Source organism: Crocodylus siamensis, chromosome 10, assembly GCF_052110815.1.
Source record: "Crocodylus siamensis isolate JL-2025a chromosome 10, ASM5211081v1, whole genome shotgun sequence".
NCBI lineage: Eukaryota > Metazoa > Chordata > Crocodylia > Crocodylidae > Crocodylus > Crocodylus siamensis.
This window is the reverse complement of record NC_143404.1, coordinates 59692012-59707395: the sequence shown is the minus strand read 5'-3', so window position 1 is coordinate 59707395 and position 15384 is coordinate 59692012. Positions and strand designations below refer to the sequence as shown.

The window sequence follows — 15384 nt, the reverse complement described above, 5'->3', positions numbered from 1 at the left end:
TTTGCTCTTCAGACACATAGATGAGGATTTTTTACTGGTATGAATTGTTTGACTTCTGCCTTGTATCTCTGAGACTCCTGGAACTGAGCAAAGGAAAGCCTCTGGCTCTGTAGGACAATTCAGCAGTGAGGGGGCTGCACCGGTTTGCACAGAGAGCTCATGGTGAAATACCTCCTGCTCCCACAAGGGTTTTACAGTGGCAAATTCAGCAGGATACTAACTAAACAACATAAGGGAGGAAGCTCTGGGACCTGATGGTCCACCCCAGTTTCTCATAATTTCTTCCACTTCCATTGCAGCCTCTGTCCAACCACTGTAGTCTCTGCTGGACCCTCTGATTCCTGCAGCGATCCTCCCTGTATGACACCTTTCCACCTGTTCCCTACCCCTTAGCTTCCCTCGCTGGCACCTTCATGCACCACCTTTGTCTGCTCTGTCTGCATTGCTCCCAAATCCCTGCTCTCTCTGTAGCCGTCTTGGAAAACCAAGGGGCAATCCAGCTTTTCTCCAAACCAACCATGTATCTAATCAAGGCAATAACTGATTACATTTGAAAGCATGCTCTGAATCTACTAATGCTCCTAAAATAGAAGTCTGGTGCAGCTGTGTTGGGAATGCCTAGTTATGTCTGATTTGATTTTTCTAATGTAGATAGAAGGTCAGATTATAATTGGCACCGGTTAGGCCTCAGCTGGAGTTGTGCGTGTAATTTTGGGCTCTGCATTTTAAGAATGGGGAGACACTGGAAGGAATCCAGGGGCAAGTGATGAAGGTGATAAAAGGGTTGACATGGAAGCCATAAAAGGTCGAGGGAAGGAGGTAATTTGAGAAGAAAAGACTGAGGGGGGACATGATTGCAGGTTTCAAATACTTGAAAGACCATCATGAGGAAGGAGGAGAACAGTCTTTTTCTCTTGTCACGGAGAGTGGGACACAAAGCAGGGGGTTTAAACTTCAGCAGAACAGATTTAGACTAACATCTCAAAAGAAAGACTGTATTTTAAGAACAGAGGGGCAATGGAACAAGCTTTTCACGCAAGTTGTGGCATCTCCTCCACTGGAGGTTTTCTTGGGGTTGCTAGGAATAGCTTAACCTGCATTTCTGCAGGGACTTCAACTAGATGACTCTTAAGATCCCTTTCAAACCTATGATTCTGTGATTCCAATCACTTTGGGACAGCGACCAAGTCTTCTGCTAATGTGTGATAACTAATAACAGTAGCTAGCTCTGCATGTGCTCATCCAGTGCCCCTCTAGTAATAATGTTCACTTGTTCAGACCTTACCTTGTTAATCAGACCCAGGAGGAATTAATGTATGGGGGGGAAAAAGAGAATCTACTCTTGCCTGGAGAAGTTTTCCCCTTGTAGGACAAGGAACACTCCTGGCTGAAACACCCTCTTGCTTACTTCAGGATGGCTTCAACAAATTTATTTTGAAACTGTTCATAGCTTGATGGGCTTCCTAAAGATAAAGAATCACTGTAGATTAGGAAAAAATGGGAAATATGTAGCTTAGCAGTTCAAGTGACATCTTGCTGTGATTTGCAGGAAAATGATAAACGGTTTGCTTTGTTTACTGCTGAGCTCAGTGACCAGATCTGATAAGCCAAGAAGAAATTCTTCTCTTAAATCTCTTAGTACTCCAAGTTGTGTTCACCTGGGATTGCCTTGCTCTTCAAAAAAAAGAGAGTATATCAAATGAACCAGAAGGTGTGACACCAGTTATTATTGCTGGATGCCATCCACTGAGTAAAGCTGAAAGGATCTGCCTTGAAGATGAAGGAGATGAAACACACTAGATATACCGACATCTATAAATAAGCCATTCAGCAAAGACCAAACCCATCACATATGAGGGAATTACCACTTTAAATGGACCAAACATTTGGAAAGTCTGGGTGACATCCCCCTCCCCCCACCCCACCCCCCAAAAAAACCATAGCGAGAAACAGTAAAACTTTATAGGACAGAAAATGAGGGGCTTTCTTTAGGATGATGCAGTAATTTCCAATGTTGTGTGTTTTCCCTTCATGAAAATGCTTTTTGCAGAATAAAAGTGCTGAAAGAGTAAAATTCTGGATTTCCCCTAGCTTTAGCTTGGACACTTGACTGCAAGTTTTAATCCAGGATTTGAAAGCTACTCTTCCTGTGGATTTTAAAGGCCTTTTCTACTGCTTGTCCCTGTGCCTCTCCTCCCATTATTTCATATTTTGATTTGTAGTGTAGCTTTCGCTGGGTTTCCTTCCTTCTAACTTTCTTGGCCTCACTCAACATGGCTGTAGTCTTCTCTTCACCTTGGTCTTGCTTGCATCTCTTTTGGTGGCCATTTCAACTGCTGTCCTGCACTACCTTTTTTCCTCATATCCTAAGCATTCCCTCAGGCAGCAGCAGAGTAAGACCCGTGCTCCTTGGGCTCCTTTCCGACTCACTTAAGAAGCTGCTTTCTAAAAGACTCTAGGACCACGTCCAAATGAGCGAGCACATGCCTATTGTGGCAGCTCAAAGCAGTTTGAGATGCCACAAGAGGCACGCTGGGAATGAGAAAATGTTCCCTGTGCTAAATATTTGCAGTGTGGACTCTAAATTTGATACTGGGAAATCCCGGTATCAAAAAATAACATGCAAGAAAAAGCAGGAGGTCATCTAGTCCAACCCCCCTGCTCAAAGCAGGACCACCCCCAGCTAGATCATCCCAGCCAGGGCTTTGACCAGCCGGGTCCTGAAAACCTCTAAGGATGAAGATCCTGGCCTGGCCTCTAGCTCCCCCTGACTGAAGATCCGGGAGGAGCTGAGCAGGGTCTGTTTGCCCCAAGTGGCACAATATGCCCCATACCAAAGTGCATGTTCAGGCACATGTACTGAGGCACAAATCGCTGGCACAAATTGTGCCGCTGCTATTTGAGCTGCTGCAAACGCACATGCCTGCAAGTGTGGAAATGACTTAGGGCTGCTTCCAGACAAGTACAGAAATTTGGTAGCCGAGGGACAAGTAGCAGTGGTGCACCTTGCTTAATTATCTCGGGGGTGGTAGGGGAGTCTAGGCCAGCACTAGGCTGGCCCAGCAGCCTCACCTGGGGTCCTGGGGACCTCCAAAGGCTGCAGCAGCGGCAATCCTGCCAGGCAGAGCCTGGCTGGCTGCCACAGCATGGCTCCAGGCTGCCCAGCTCAGCTTTTCAGTGGTGCACATTGCCCATAAATGCACTGTTCCACTTTTTTTTCCACAGGTTTTTTTGACCCCTGGAGATGTAATTTTCATCTCTTCCATCTCCTCCTCCTTCAATAAGCAAGCTGGGCAGAGGCTGATATAAGCGTTGCTTGTCTGTTTTTTTCATTACTCATGGGTCTGATTTGTACTGCTGATGATATGTCTAGCACTCAATTCGTGTACCTGTTTAAATTAATTTCTAAGCTATTTGTTTCCTACTGGTAATTTGTCCCAAGTGCATTCTGCATGTCCAGTTCTCTCACAAAGTTATATTTCGTGTCTTCAGATTTTTTTTCCAAGGCATAGGTAACCTACTTCTACTCTGAAACCATATCCCAAGCACACTACATCAGCCTATGTAACACTTCCAAACATTACACAATGGGTCCTTCTTCTACTTTTGAATAAAAGGCAGGTGCGGTATGTCTGATTATGATTGGAAATGGGCATTTCCACTGTCATGCCAAGGACTGGATTGTCCTTTATGCTGATTGTGATTCAAAATGGATGATTCTTCTATAGCAGCTCGGGTTCAGCTGTTCCATTTTAGCTTTTGTCCAGGAAGACAAGAGCCCGATGAATTTTGATAGCAGTGGTTTTTGTAGTTTATGACAGAAAAATTGATATTTGATATTTGACATATTCTTTCTACAATACATGTTGAACAACATTGTCATGAGGAAAACTAACATGCCTGACAAGTCCAGTGATGGGGAGGTCATATTTCATGGTTCCATTTCACTATGGCTAGGTACAGACATTACACCTATATTGGTATGAGTGCTTGGAAACCAGGCTACACCTATAACCATACAGAAGTTCAACACACATAGACTGGTTTAAAAATGGTGGAACCCGGTCTAAGATAAACCTAGATGATGGATGTAATATCAGACTGAAGGGATTTAGGTTAGACCAGTCTATTGAACTTCTGTACCAGATCCCCTACCAACTCAAGTTAGGTCTCAGTCTGCCAACATCCCAGGTGCCTTTGCAGCCCCCTGCTCCCCACCCTTGCATGGAGGCATGCTGGAACTCAGCTCACGCTCTGCTGCTTCAGCTGAGTGCCTAGCTGGCCCTGACCCTGGACTTTCATAGAGCTGAGCCAGTAAAGCCTCTGTCCCCAGCCCCACGTCCTGCCTACACCTGACAAATCAATGACATGCAAACCTGACCTGACCTGACAAACCTGACATGCAGTGAAGGGGGCAAGGCGACCCATGCAGACCCCCCCAAACCCCCGCAGTGTGCTGGCTCAGGTCTGTGGGGGCCAGGGCAGGGGCTTACATTGTTCCCCATCCCATTCCCCACTGCCAATGACAGCTGGCTGCTGGTGGGGGGACAAGGCTGGGGAGAGGGACTGCACTGGCCAGGCGGGGTGGCCAGCTGCTCAGCTAGGCTTGGCATTCTCTGCCAGCCTGCTGGGAGGCCTGCAGGAGTGCCCTCTGCCGGCAGGTCCCTGCCCCCCGAATGGCAAACACCTGTTCTGTTCACTCCCAACCTAACCTAAGCCACTTAAAGTAAAGGACACTAAAATTACTTCTGCCTCAGGCTTTTTGAATGTCTATACCTGGCCAATGTTAAAGTCCTGCCATGGGGACTTTATGTCACATGGTATATTTAATCAATGTAGTATTTCCGTATGTTGGTCTTGATTTTATGTTGTTTTTTTTTAAAAAACAGTGTGGCAGAAAAGCAAGCATAAAGAATCAGTTTGCCGCATAATGAATACATAAAAATATTAGTCATGTGTGTGCATCTCTGTGGCATTTTCTATTTTGCCAGAAACCTAAGAAACAAGATATCTTCTCAGTCACCAACAAAACAATCCATCGCTATGAGAAACAGCATCTCAGATTCTCTGTCAGTTGTAGGACTTCCTACAAATAAGTTTAAAATAAAATGCACTGAGTTTCTGAAAGCAAAAAATGAAGGTATGCAACATTTATGACTGTATAAAACAGATATTGGGGGGGAGGAGGTGGGGAGAGGCAGCTCTGTTATAAAATACGAAACTTATAATGAGAATATATTAATTCAAGTCTGTACCATTTCCTGTTTGAATAGTCAGTGGTCCAGGAACAGATCAGCTTTCTTTTTCTAATTCAGCCATTTTCTCTTTCTCAATGAAATTTCTGTCCCAAGAATGAGGGTCTAATGGATGCTTTGCCTTTTGGAAGTTGGAACCGACTGCTCTAACCTTCTCATTGCTGTGTAATTTCATTTGATTTGTATTAAGAACATTTTGGAATGCTGTAATGTGGTGTAAGTCTTGGGAGGAAAATAGCATTAGCAGAGCTCATCCATGTTTCAGTCCTGAGTGGTGAGGGTATGCAACCAGGATCTAGAGTCCCTTCATCCAGTGGGGGTTTCAGTCTGGTTCTCTTCAAATGCCAAGTACAGCGTGCTAACCACTGTGTCACAGGTTAGGAATACGTCACATGTATTCAGCATCCCACGTTTCAAAATGGCAGTGGGGGGTGCTTTAATTAAAATTCATTGAACAAGCTTTTCTGAAACACAGGATGCTGAACACTTGTGATGTTACAGAGTTTTAATTACAGTGGCTGTCCAAGAGCTGCTCTAATTAAAACACCCCTCTCCGCCAACACTCTAGAGTATGTGTATAGACACCTAGGCCACATCCAGATGTGTATGGATGTTTGGTTCTCCGGGGACAAGTAGTGGCGGCACACCTTGTGCCACCACTACTTGTCCCCAGGGAACACTCATGCCATGCATGTTTTGGTGCATGGCAAGTTGCTCTGGGTGGGGTAGCGGAGACAGGGGCCAGCACTGTGCTGGCCCCAGCAGGCTTACTTGGGGGCCTGGGGGCCTCCCAGGGCTGCACCGCAGCAATTCTGCTGCACGGAGCCTGGCTGGCAGCGGAGCATGGCTCCAGGTGGCCCAGCTCCACTTTTCAGCAGCACGCGCTGGCTGAGCATACGTTGCTCCAAATTTTTTTTTTCCTGCAGGTTTTTTTGATGGATATCCAAGGGTCAAAAAGCCCCACAGAAAAAAAACTTGCATAGACACACTTGGGAAGCATGCCCTTGCAGCATGGAGAACAACAGACTGTGCAGTATATGGTGCTGCAAGCGTGTTCGCAGCGCCACATACTGCATGACCATGCTCATCTGTTTGAGTCCCTGGAGTCTCTTAGATATATCAGCTTAAGTGTTAGGCAGGTCAGGCATGACTCACAGCTGCATGAGATTATCATGCAGTGGACAAAAGTAACAGAGAGCAGTAAGGAGGGGAAGTTTCTGTCCCACTGGGAACAAGGGTCCAGGCTAAATCCAGGGCCTGCACTGTTCGAGAACAGCATCCAACTCAGTGAGCTCAACACTCTCTACCTCTTTCTCTTTTGTCCTTCCAGTGCAATATATCAATCTGCTTCTCTTGACTGATCATTGGCCCCACTTCAAAAGGAAAGATGGAGGGCCTGGGTGATTCTGGTTAGAGCACTGTGACTGGAAGTTAATAAGCAATACTGTAGTGTAACTTGGGGTTGGTGAGTCTGATATCAGCCCTGGACATTCACTTACAGGGGGCACCAGAATGGTGGATCCCCAGGGAGTCAGTGGTGCTATACCAACAGCCCTGCACCCCAGCTGTAGCACCAGCAGCAACAGCTGGGGCCAGGCAGGCCGCTCTGTGTCAGTAGCAGCTGGCAACTGAGTCTCTGGAGCAGGTACGACCCGCACCCCCCACACACAACCCCTTCTCTCTAGTGTTCAGGACCTTTTCCCCCTCCCCTTTGCCCCCAGCCACCACCAGGATTTTGCTGAGGGTGCAAAACCTGCCAATTTTGCTTCAAACTCCCTAAAAAACTGGGAGGGTGCTGCTGTTCATGGTTTCTTGTCCAGCTACAAGTTTATGAATTATGGCTTGGGATGCATTTTAACTTGGGTTATAGACATAATACACCTTAAACCAGTGCATGGTCCTCTTCAGAATGTACTCCTACTGCATAACTAAAAGCAAAATCAGGCTTAAAACATTTCAGTGATAACATCCAATAATATGTAATTGATGATGATAAAAGCAGAGCATATATCATACACTGAACTAACTAGTTTCTCTCTCTCTCTCTCTCTCGCAGATTTTGGCAATCATTTCCATCATGTTCATTGTATTATCTACAATTGCCTTGTCACTTAACACACTTCCTGAACTACAAGGCATGGATGAATTTGGACAAACCACCGATAATCCTCAGCTTGCCCATGTGGAGGCAGTATGCATTGCATGGTTTACAATGGAATACCTCTTGCGGTTCCTCTCCTCGCCTAAGAAATGGAAGTTTTTCAAAGGCCCACTGAACGCTATTGATTTGCTAGCTATTTTACCCTACTACGTCACTATCTTCCTTACAGAATCAAACAAAAGTGTACTTCAGTTCCAAAATGTACGACGGGTGGTTCAGATATTTCGGATCATGAGGATACTCCGAATTCTAAAGCTTGCCAGGCACTCGACTGGTTTACAATCCTTAGGATTTACACTGAGGAGGAGCTATAATGAGCTTGGATTACTCATCTTGTTTTTGGCCATGGGCATTATGATCTTTTCCAGCTTAGTGTTTTTTGCAGAAAAAGATGAAGATGATACAAAATTCAAAAGCATCCCAGCTTCCTTCTGGTGGGCAACTATCACCATGACAACAGTAGGCTATGGAGACATCTACCCCAAAACTCTTTTAGGTAAAATAGTAGGAGGGTTGTGCTGCATTGCTGGAGTACTAGTGATTGCTCTTCCAATCCCAATCATTGTCAATAACTTCTCTGAGTTCTACAAAGAGCAGAAGAGGCAGGAGAAAGCTATCAAGCGCAGAGAAGCACTCGAAAGAGCAAAAAGAAATGGCAGCATTGTCTCCATGAATATGAAGGATGCTTTTGCCCGCAGTATAGAACTGATGGACATTGTGGTAGAAAAGAACGGTGAAGGTGTAAGCAAAAAGGATAAAGTTCAGGACAATCACTTATCTCCCAACAAGTGGAAATGGACCAAGAGAACTCTCTCAGAAACTAGCTCTAGTAAATCTTTTGAAACAAAGGAACAAGGATCTCCAGAAAAAGCTCGGTCCTCTTCTAGTCCCCAACATCTGAATGTCCAGCAGTTGGAGGACATGTACAACAAAATGGCAAAGGCTCAGTCACAGCCAAATCTCAATACTAAAGAGTCAGGTCAGCCTGGAAAGCCAATGGAAGAGCTAGAAATGGAAACTGTTCCTGGCCCTACAGTCCCTCTGCTGACAACCCGCGCAGACGGGATCATTGACATGAGGAGCATGTCAAGTATTGACAGTTTTATAAGCTGTGCTGCAGAATTTCCTGACTCTGGGAGGTTCTCCCATAGCCCACTTCCCTGCAAAGGTGGTGTTAATCCGATTCAGGAGCAAGTCAGGCCGGAGGGGAGTGGGGCCAGGTTTATAGAGACAAATCCCAATGCTGAAGGCAGCCACCACTCTTCTTTTTTCATAGAAAGTCCTAAAGGGTCCATCCAAGCCAGTAATCCTTTAAAATTGAGATCTCTGAAAGTCAACTTTATGGAAGAGGACACCAGCACATTAGTACCAGCATCAAATGTACTGAGAATATACCCAGATCCTTTCAAGAACAGGGGAGTTGCTGCTGCTGCTGGAGATAGCTCCCTACTCTCTGATCGATCATTAGTGAGTCCAGAAACCTCCATCTATACTACTGCAAGTGCTAGAACACCCCCAAAGTCTCCAGAGAAGCAGACAGCAATAGCTTTCAACTTCCATGATGCCAGCATACACAAATACATAGATGCTGACACTGATGACGAAGGTCAGTTGCTTTATGACTCAAGCCCTCCCAAAGGCCTCCCAGGAAACATAAGCCCCAAGTTCAGTGTTACAAACAGTGGTTATCTAAAGCAAAAGGATAACATTTATAGAACAGAGAAGAACCATCTAGGGGCTGCTGCTTTACCCACCTCGCCTAAGTTGATAGGGCAAAACTGCATTTACTCCATGGAAGGTATTACTGGAAAAAGCCAGGGAAATCAGGAGACTGTCAGACTAGAAAATCACATTTCACCAGAGGTCCATGTATTACCTGGTGGTGGAGGACACACTAACATACGTGATCAAAGCATCTGATGTGTGCTCCCCAAAAAAACTTGTTGAAAGTTAAAAGGAATGTCTTTACACTCAACACAAAAAAAGAGCTTCTGCATGGCATGAACTTTGACTGAAACAAGCCACCTGTTTCTAAAAGTCTAGGAGGAGGTCCAGTGTGGGTTTGTGAAAATGTCCTTCTCTGGAACAGCTATACTAACATTGCCCAAACTCATGCTACCAATGTCGGTCAAAATAAGGACTACAAATCTTGATTACACATCAGTCTCCTTTCATGTCCTCCATTGAAGCCAGTGTGACCAAATATACATCCAATCCCCTTGTACGATGGATCTCCTTTTGGAAATGTTAACATCTGATTTGCATTGCTTCTGTAAAGGAGGGCAAAGCAGCCAGATTTGAACTCTGGAACAAATTACTGGGGTCGGTATAAAGTTAGCAGAAATGCAACACTCGCTGCTTCAGAGCAGCTGTTCCAAATATTCCCTTCCACAGCTTCCTCTCTGATGGATACTGTGCCGAAAGGTAACAGGGAACACTCTCACTATGGGGAAAAATCAAACCATTTAAAACAATGGTGGTCTAGAGAATTAAATTATTAAAATGCTCTCTGTGTGTTTATACAAGATGATAGTACAAGATACTGTAGGACCGGAAGTTTTATTTTGAAATATCAGCAGGGTGAGTTGCACCACTTGTATCTAATTTAAAACATCCCCCCCACTGGAACATAGTGAAACCCGTGGCTAAAACCAGGACTTACTTTAGGGCTATAATATGGCCCTAGACTAAACAACAGCCCACGCTGGGAGAGTGTGAAGGAGCCATGCAGAAGGAGAAATCTCCAGAGGCATTTTGGTTGACTCTGCCAGAGTTCCTCCACGGTGCTGGGGGACAGTACACTTACGCGAGAGCTCAGCCCTGTTACTGGGTTTAGCATGCTCTTGCTTACTGTTCCACTACCCCAGGTCGGCTGTCCTGTGCGGAAGGGTGGGGCCTGTGCCCCTGCCTCGCTTGGAGAGTCCAAGCATAGTGACAGCCCTAGGTTGTACAGTGCTTGTGTTGTGGCCAGCCCCTGTACAGGAGGGCAAGGAATGGCAGGGATGGCTCCTTGGGCTCCTCCCACTGCCGCTTGCACTCTCATGCAAGGGTCACCTACCTTGGAGAGTCAGAGAGGAGCTGGTCAGTCGGAAGCGTTTTGCACTCAAGCCGTGTCAAATGAAAAGATATGCAAGTGTTAAACAAATATGCAAAAAGAGGGATTGCTGAATTCTGAACCACCGGCCTAGGTGTGCTCTCGCTTGTAATGATGCAAATCAGCAGCGACTCCTCAGAAACCAAATGGAGTTATGCACGCGCAAAATGGAAGCAAGTCAGAGAAGAATCAGGTCCAGAATTTTAAATATCATTCAATCAGTTTTTTAGAATTGACCATTTTAAACAAAAACACAACTAGCTGCCACCAGCCTAGGTTTTGGGTTTTTTTTTTTAAATATTGTCCTTTGAATACAAGTTGCATCAAATTGTGTAGGAAATTAATTTTTGTTTGGTTTTTAATATTTAAAAGTAAAAGCACTTTATGTTGACTTTTTTTTCCTTCACAAAGGTGGAACAACAAAACAGAGTGCATATATATAGAGAGAAAGAGAGAGAGAGAGAAAGAATCTAGCACTTTAAACAAGCACTATCTTAATTTGTGCCTCCTGTCATGAATGTGCTTTGTTACACGTCTGTAACAAACCACAATCCGTCTTGTGATTACTGTGATGGTAACCATTTTATGTTGCGTCTGTTTTACTGTACAAGTAAATTGTAAATAACTTAGTCAATAAGCGTTTCGTACATATTTATGAGTACCTGCTGGGCTGTGTAACTACTTGCATGCAACAGGTCTTGGTACGTAAACATAAAGCGTAACTTTTTATAAAGAATACATTATGTGTTGAGGAAGCCCATGAACCACCTGTGTCTGGTGCATTCTGTTCCTTTCTCTTGTGAAATAGCCGTTGATTAGTCCTGAACGTAACGAATGGTCTGTCCATCCAAGCTGTACGACACTTCTGTCTGTGATCAGTAAGAGTGAGTGCAGCATGTACAGACAAAAGCAATAAGCACATGTATGTTTTAAGGAATCATTATGGGTTGTAAGTATAGTTTTTTAGATCTCTCCTTGGCACAATACTGTACACATGCAGGGATCCATATGTGCTGCAGTTATCTTGATAATTCCCCTAGGGAATTGGGGTACTTTCTTTTACCTGCTTGTACCTGTTAATTTCCTTGAGTAAGGAGTAAAAACCGAGTAATAATTGCAGACCTCATTCCATGCAAAGAGTTACACAGGTGGTACTCAAGCTAAATAAAAAGTACCTGTACTCACAAAAGCATCTTCAGAGAACCTAGATAGGGCCAATTCTTGAGGGTCCTTAGCTTTTGTTCTGTCCTTACTCAGTCAAAACACCCATTAATTTGAACAGGAATTTTGCCTGATTAAGGATTTCAGGCTATGGCCTGTAGTAAATACAAGTGTACTTAGGGGAACTATTGTATTGCTGAGATACTTGTTAAGATTGAGTAATTATTAGAAAGTAAAGTGACTTTCCAGCAGATAAGCTTTAAATATTCATTTATTCTATGGGCTCTTAGACCATAGAGTGGTAATGAGACATTTTAAAGACAACAGTCTTAACATAATCTCTATGTTTCAGTAATCAATCAGTCATGTCTGCCATCAGCACAAATGTAAAAAAAAAATAAATTTTAAAAATTTTAAAAAAATCAGGGGAAAATAACTTTTTTTGATAAAGTAAATAATAGTGATTTCCAATTTAAATATTTTTAGAGCTGATGCTTTCATGTGGAAAAAGTCATATTTTACATATCAGGAAAGTGGACATTTAAATATAGCCATATAGTGTAGTATTTTCCAGACCTTCATTCAAATTGATATACCAGTATTTGGTTTAGAGATGGCACTGACAAAAATGTACAGATCAATAATTTCATCATTTTTTACCAATAATCAACTGGTGCAACTCTCCTTGTAACCAAAGGCCCTCTCTCTGCCTTGTGTGATCAGTATGACACACACCTTATATCATCAGTTTAGTCTTACCTTTAAAGTAGCATTTTATGGAGTCACTTTTGAAAGCCAAGTTCAAAAGTATCACTAAAAAAATCTACCTTTTCAGTCTTAATAGCCAAAGTCCTATAGATTTCTTATAGAAAGAGATTATTTTAAAGTTAAGCATATAATATGCTTAAAGAGCATTTCTTTCTTATGTGTGTGAAGAAGTAGCTCAGATTTGTGCCCAGTTTAAAAATATATATAATTAACTTATTTTAGTGAAATAAAGTTGGAATAAGAAGTACCCATATATGTGCCCATAGCACATATATATATTATGTAAGCACTGGGAAATCTACTCTCAAATGAAAAGCTAAGCTAGAGTAAGTCTGTACTCATTACAAAAGAAAGGGCAGTGCTTTGAAAAAAACATTTTCAACTAACCAAATCCTATAGGTATTTAAAGGACAGTTTCTTTTTGCAATTCATTTGCTACACATTTCCCTGACATTATAAAACTGGGCGACGGGATGGGACAGGATGGGAATATGCGGTATCTCTTCCATCAGGCTAAAGTCTGCAGTTCAGTCACTAACATCGAGCATCCTGTACTGTGTGCTATGTGTCAAGCAAGCTGGGAGAGGGCTGTCTACCGCTGCAGAGGACACTATATCTGAAAGACCATGTATGCGTGATGTCTGGAGTTCTTGCTTGTAACTCAATAAATCTAATTTTTTTTCCTTTCAATATAAATATATAAATATATATTTATGTGTGGAAAGAATGGGTGCAGTTTTTTCAATGAGGAGGCAAAGATCCTTTGACTTTTAGCTTTGTACAAAAGAAAACAGAAGTAACTTATTGTAGTAGATTTCTCAGTGCCTTTTCCAAGACAACTTCACCTAAGCACACTTAAGGAAAAAGAAAAACAGTCTCTCCTGTGAAACCCACATTTGATGAGAGGTTCAAGAATCTATAACGTAGAAGAAGAAAAAAGAAAACCACTGGAACGCACATTCCCTTTCTGAACATGCTGTGTGTCAAAGGCCAGGGGAATATTAGTCTGTGCACGTCACGCAGAAACAAATCCAATGGGGTTGGTTTCTTTGGCAACTATGGCTGTGATAAACTGTAGCCTTTTCTTCCCTTGCAGCTAATAAGAAAAACATTTCTAAGGAAAACAGTATTCTCTTCTGTAAAATTGTAATGTATTGTTAATATTTGTACCTATTGTATATTTATGTCTTCACAGAATTATGACTGGTACAGTTTATAGTAAATAACAGGGGTATTTAAAACTCATTACAAAAGACAAGGTTTCTAAAGCCAGGTTCTCTCTCTGTTGATAAATTCCACATAAATGTTATCTATGATAGTTTTGAACACCTCATTTTAAGCAAACAGTAGATTTACTAAGTAAGGTAATGCAACAGTGGAAACTGTATGGCATTTATGTTGTACTGCATAGCTCAGACAGTCAACAAAATGGGGAGTTTGAGCTTCCCAGACTACTCCAAGATTAGTTAAAATGAGATATTTAAGAAAAGCTCTCAGATTTTAATCAATCATTAAGCTTATGGTAACCAAAAGGGACAAAGCATTATTTTAGATTGCTTTAGAATCACCCAGTCGGGGAGAATATGGCTTTAAATAGTTCTTGATTAAAGTACAGATGTTCTAGTTACCTCTGTACCTTCTGTTTGCCATTGTGTTGGCTCTATAAGTATCTGATGTATTAGAAAGTCATGTGACTTTCATGCATTCCAGAGTAGTCTATTTTTCTGTTCAGATTCAAAAAATTATATATATGAAATATAAATATATATCTGTATTTTTAGCAAATTTATAATAGGGCAATCAAGTCAAATTTCTTCTTTTTGTATTACAGAATAATATATTAGAGGCTTTATGGTTGTCCACTTAACATAGCTGATTTCCTGACCTCTCTTTTTTTTTTTTTGTTATGTTTCTGTTCTGAAAAACACCTGCAACATCCCTCCTGGAAGTGCGTCCACCAAAAGTCATAGAGTCTGTCTGATGTTGTCGCATTTTTGTATTCTTCTCTTTGTGATACACAAAAATGACAAGGGACTGACTGGCTGTGGGAACTAAGATGTTTCTTCTTAGAAAAAGAGAGGCTGGGTAGAGGATGATCTCAGCTCCACTGGTGTAAACTTAGAGGAATTCTGTTGACTTCAACTCTTAACCGCAGCCTTTGGCTTCAGTGGAGTTTTTCCAGATTTACACTAATTGAACTAGGTGAGATCAGAATCTTGCCCAGTATGTTGAAGGAACTAAATCTGGCAACTTCATTGTCATAAAAATTACTAATGGAGTCAACCGCAAAAGTTTGAGAGAGGGAGTGAGGCAAACATCATAACCAAAACTTCAGGCTCTAGTCCAAGGCAAAGACCTGATGATGCATTCTCTATTCAAGTGAAGTTCCCAGTGAAGCCTGAAGCCCAAATGGGAGTTTTGCCTGTGTAAAGCCTGAAGGGTCAAGCAATTCTTCTGTATTTTGGTATTTCTACATTCAGTCCTAGGCAAATCCAGGAAAGGGAGGGAAAATTGGGGGAATTAAATCCTGAATTTACAAATTTCAGAAAGGTATTGGATTTGGATTCCATAAGGGCAAAGGTTCATCCGGGTACTTATTTCTTCATGATCATTTTGCTGCTGTCTAATTATAATGAAATTGAAATACATGAGATAAATGCATGCCCTTGATATATACCATCTCATGGCCTTTGAAGTTAATGAGGAGTTTTGCTGGCTAAGAACTGCACAATAAGTTTTAAAATTTGGCCCTAAATTTATATACAAGTATTTCCTTTTCAATTAGTTCAAATATTTAAAAAATGAGGTGACTATTTGTACATTGGCAATTTCTTCCCAGAGATGAAAGTCTGGCACAGTTCCCATCTGTTAGCCCAACTCCACATTTATATAGCGATAGACTCTTTGAAGAATTTTCCTATATGCCTGCAGCCCTAGAGAGCCAG

At 42.4% G+C, this 15384-nt stretch overlaps 1 protein-coding gene across 1 annotated transcript in view; it reads left to right on the top strand.

Moving 5' to 3' along the window:
- The window catches only part of KCNB1 (potassium voltage-gated channel subfamily B member 1), a 206244-nt gene extending 196602 nt beyond the window's left edge, over positions 1 to 9642 (top strand). Inside the window, exon 2 of the mRNA XM_090064707.1 lies at positions 7312 to 9642. Coding sequence (XP_089920833.1) covers positions 7312 to 9336 — 2025 coding nt within the window. The 3' untranslated portion in view covers positions 9337 to 9642. The remainder of the gene's footprint in view (positions 1 to 7311) is intronic.
- The last annotated feature ends 5742 nt before the right edge of the window (positions 9643 to 15384 follow it).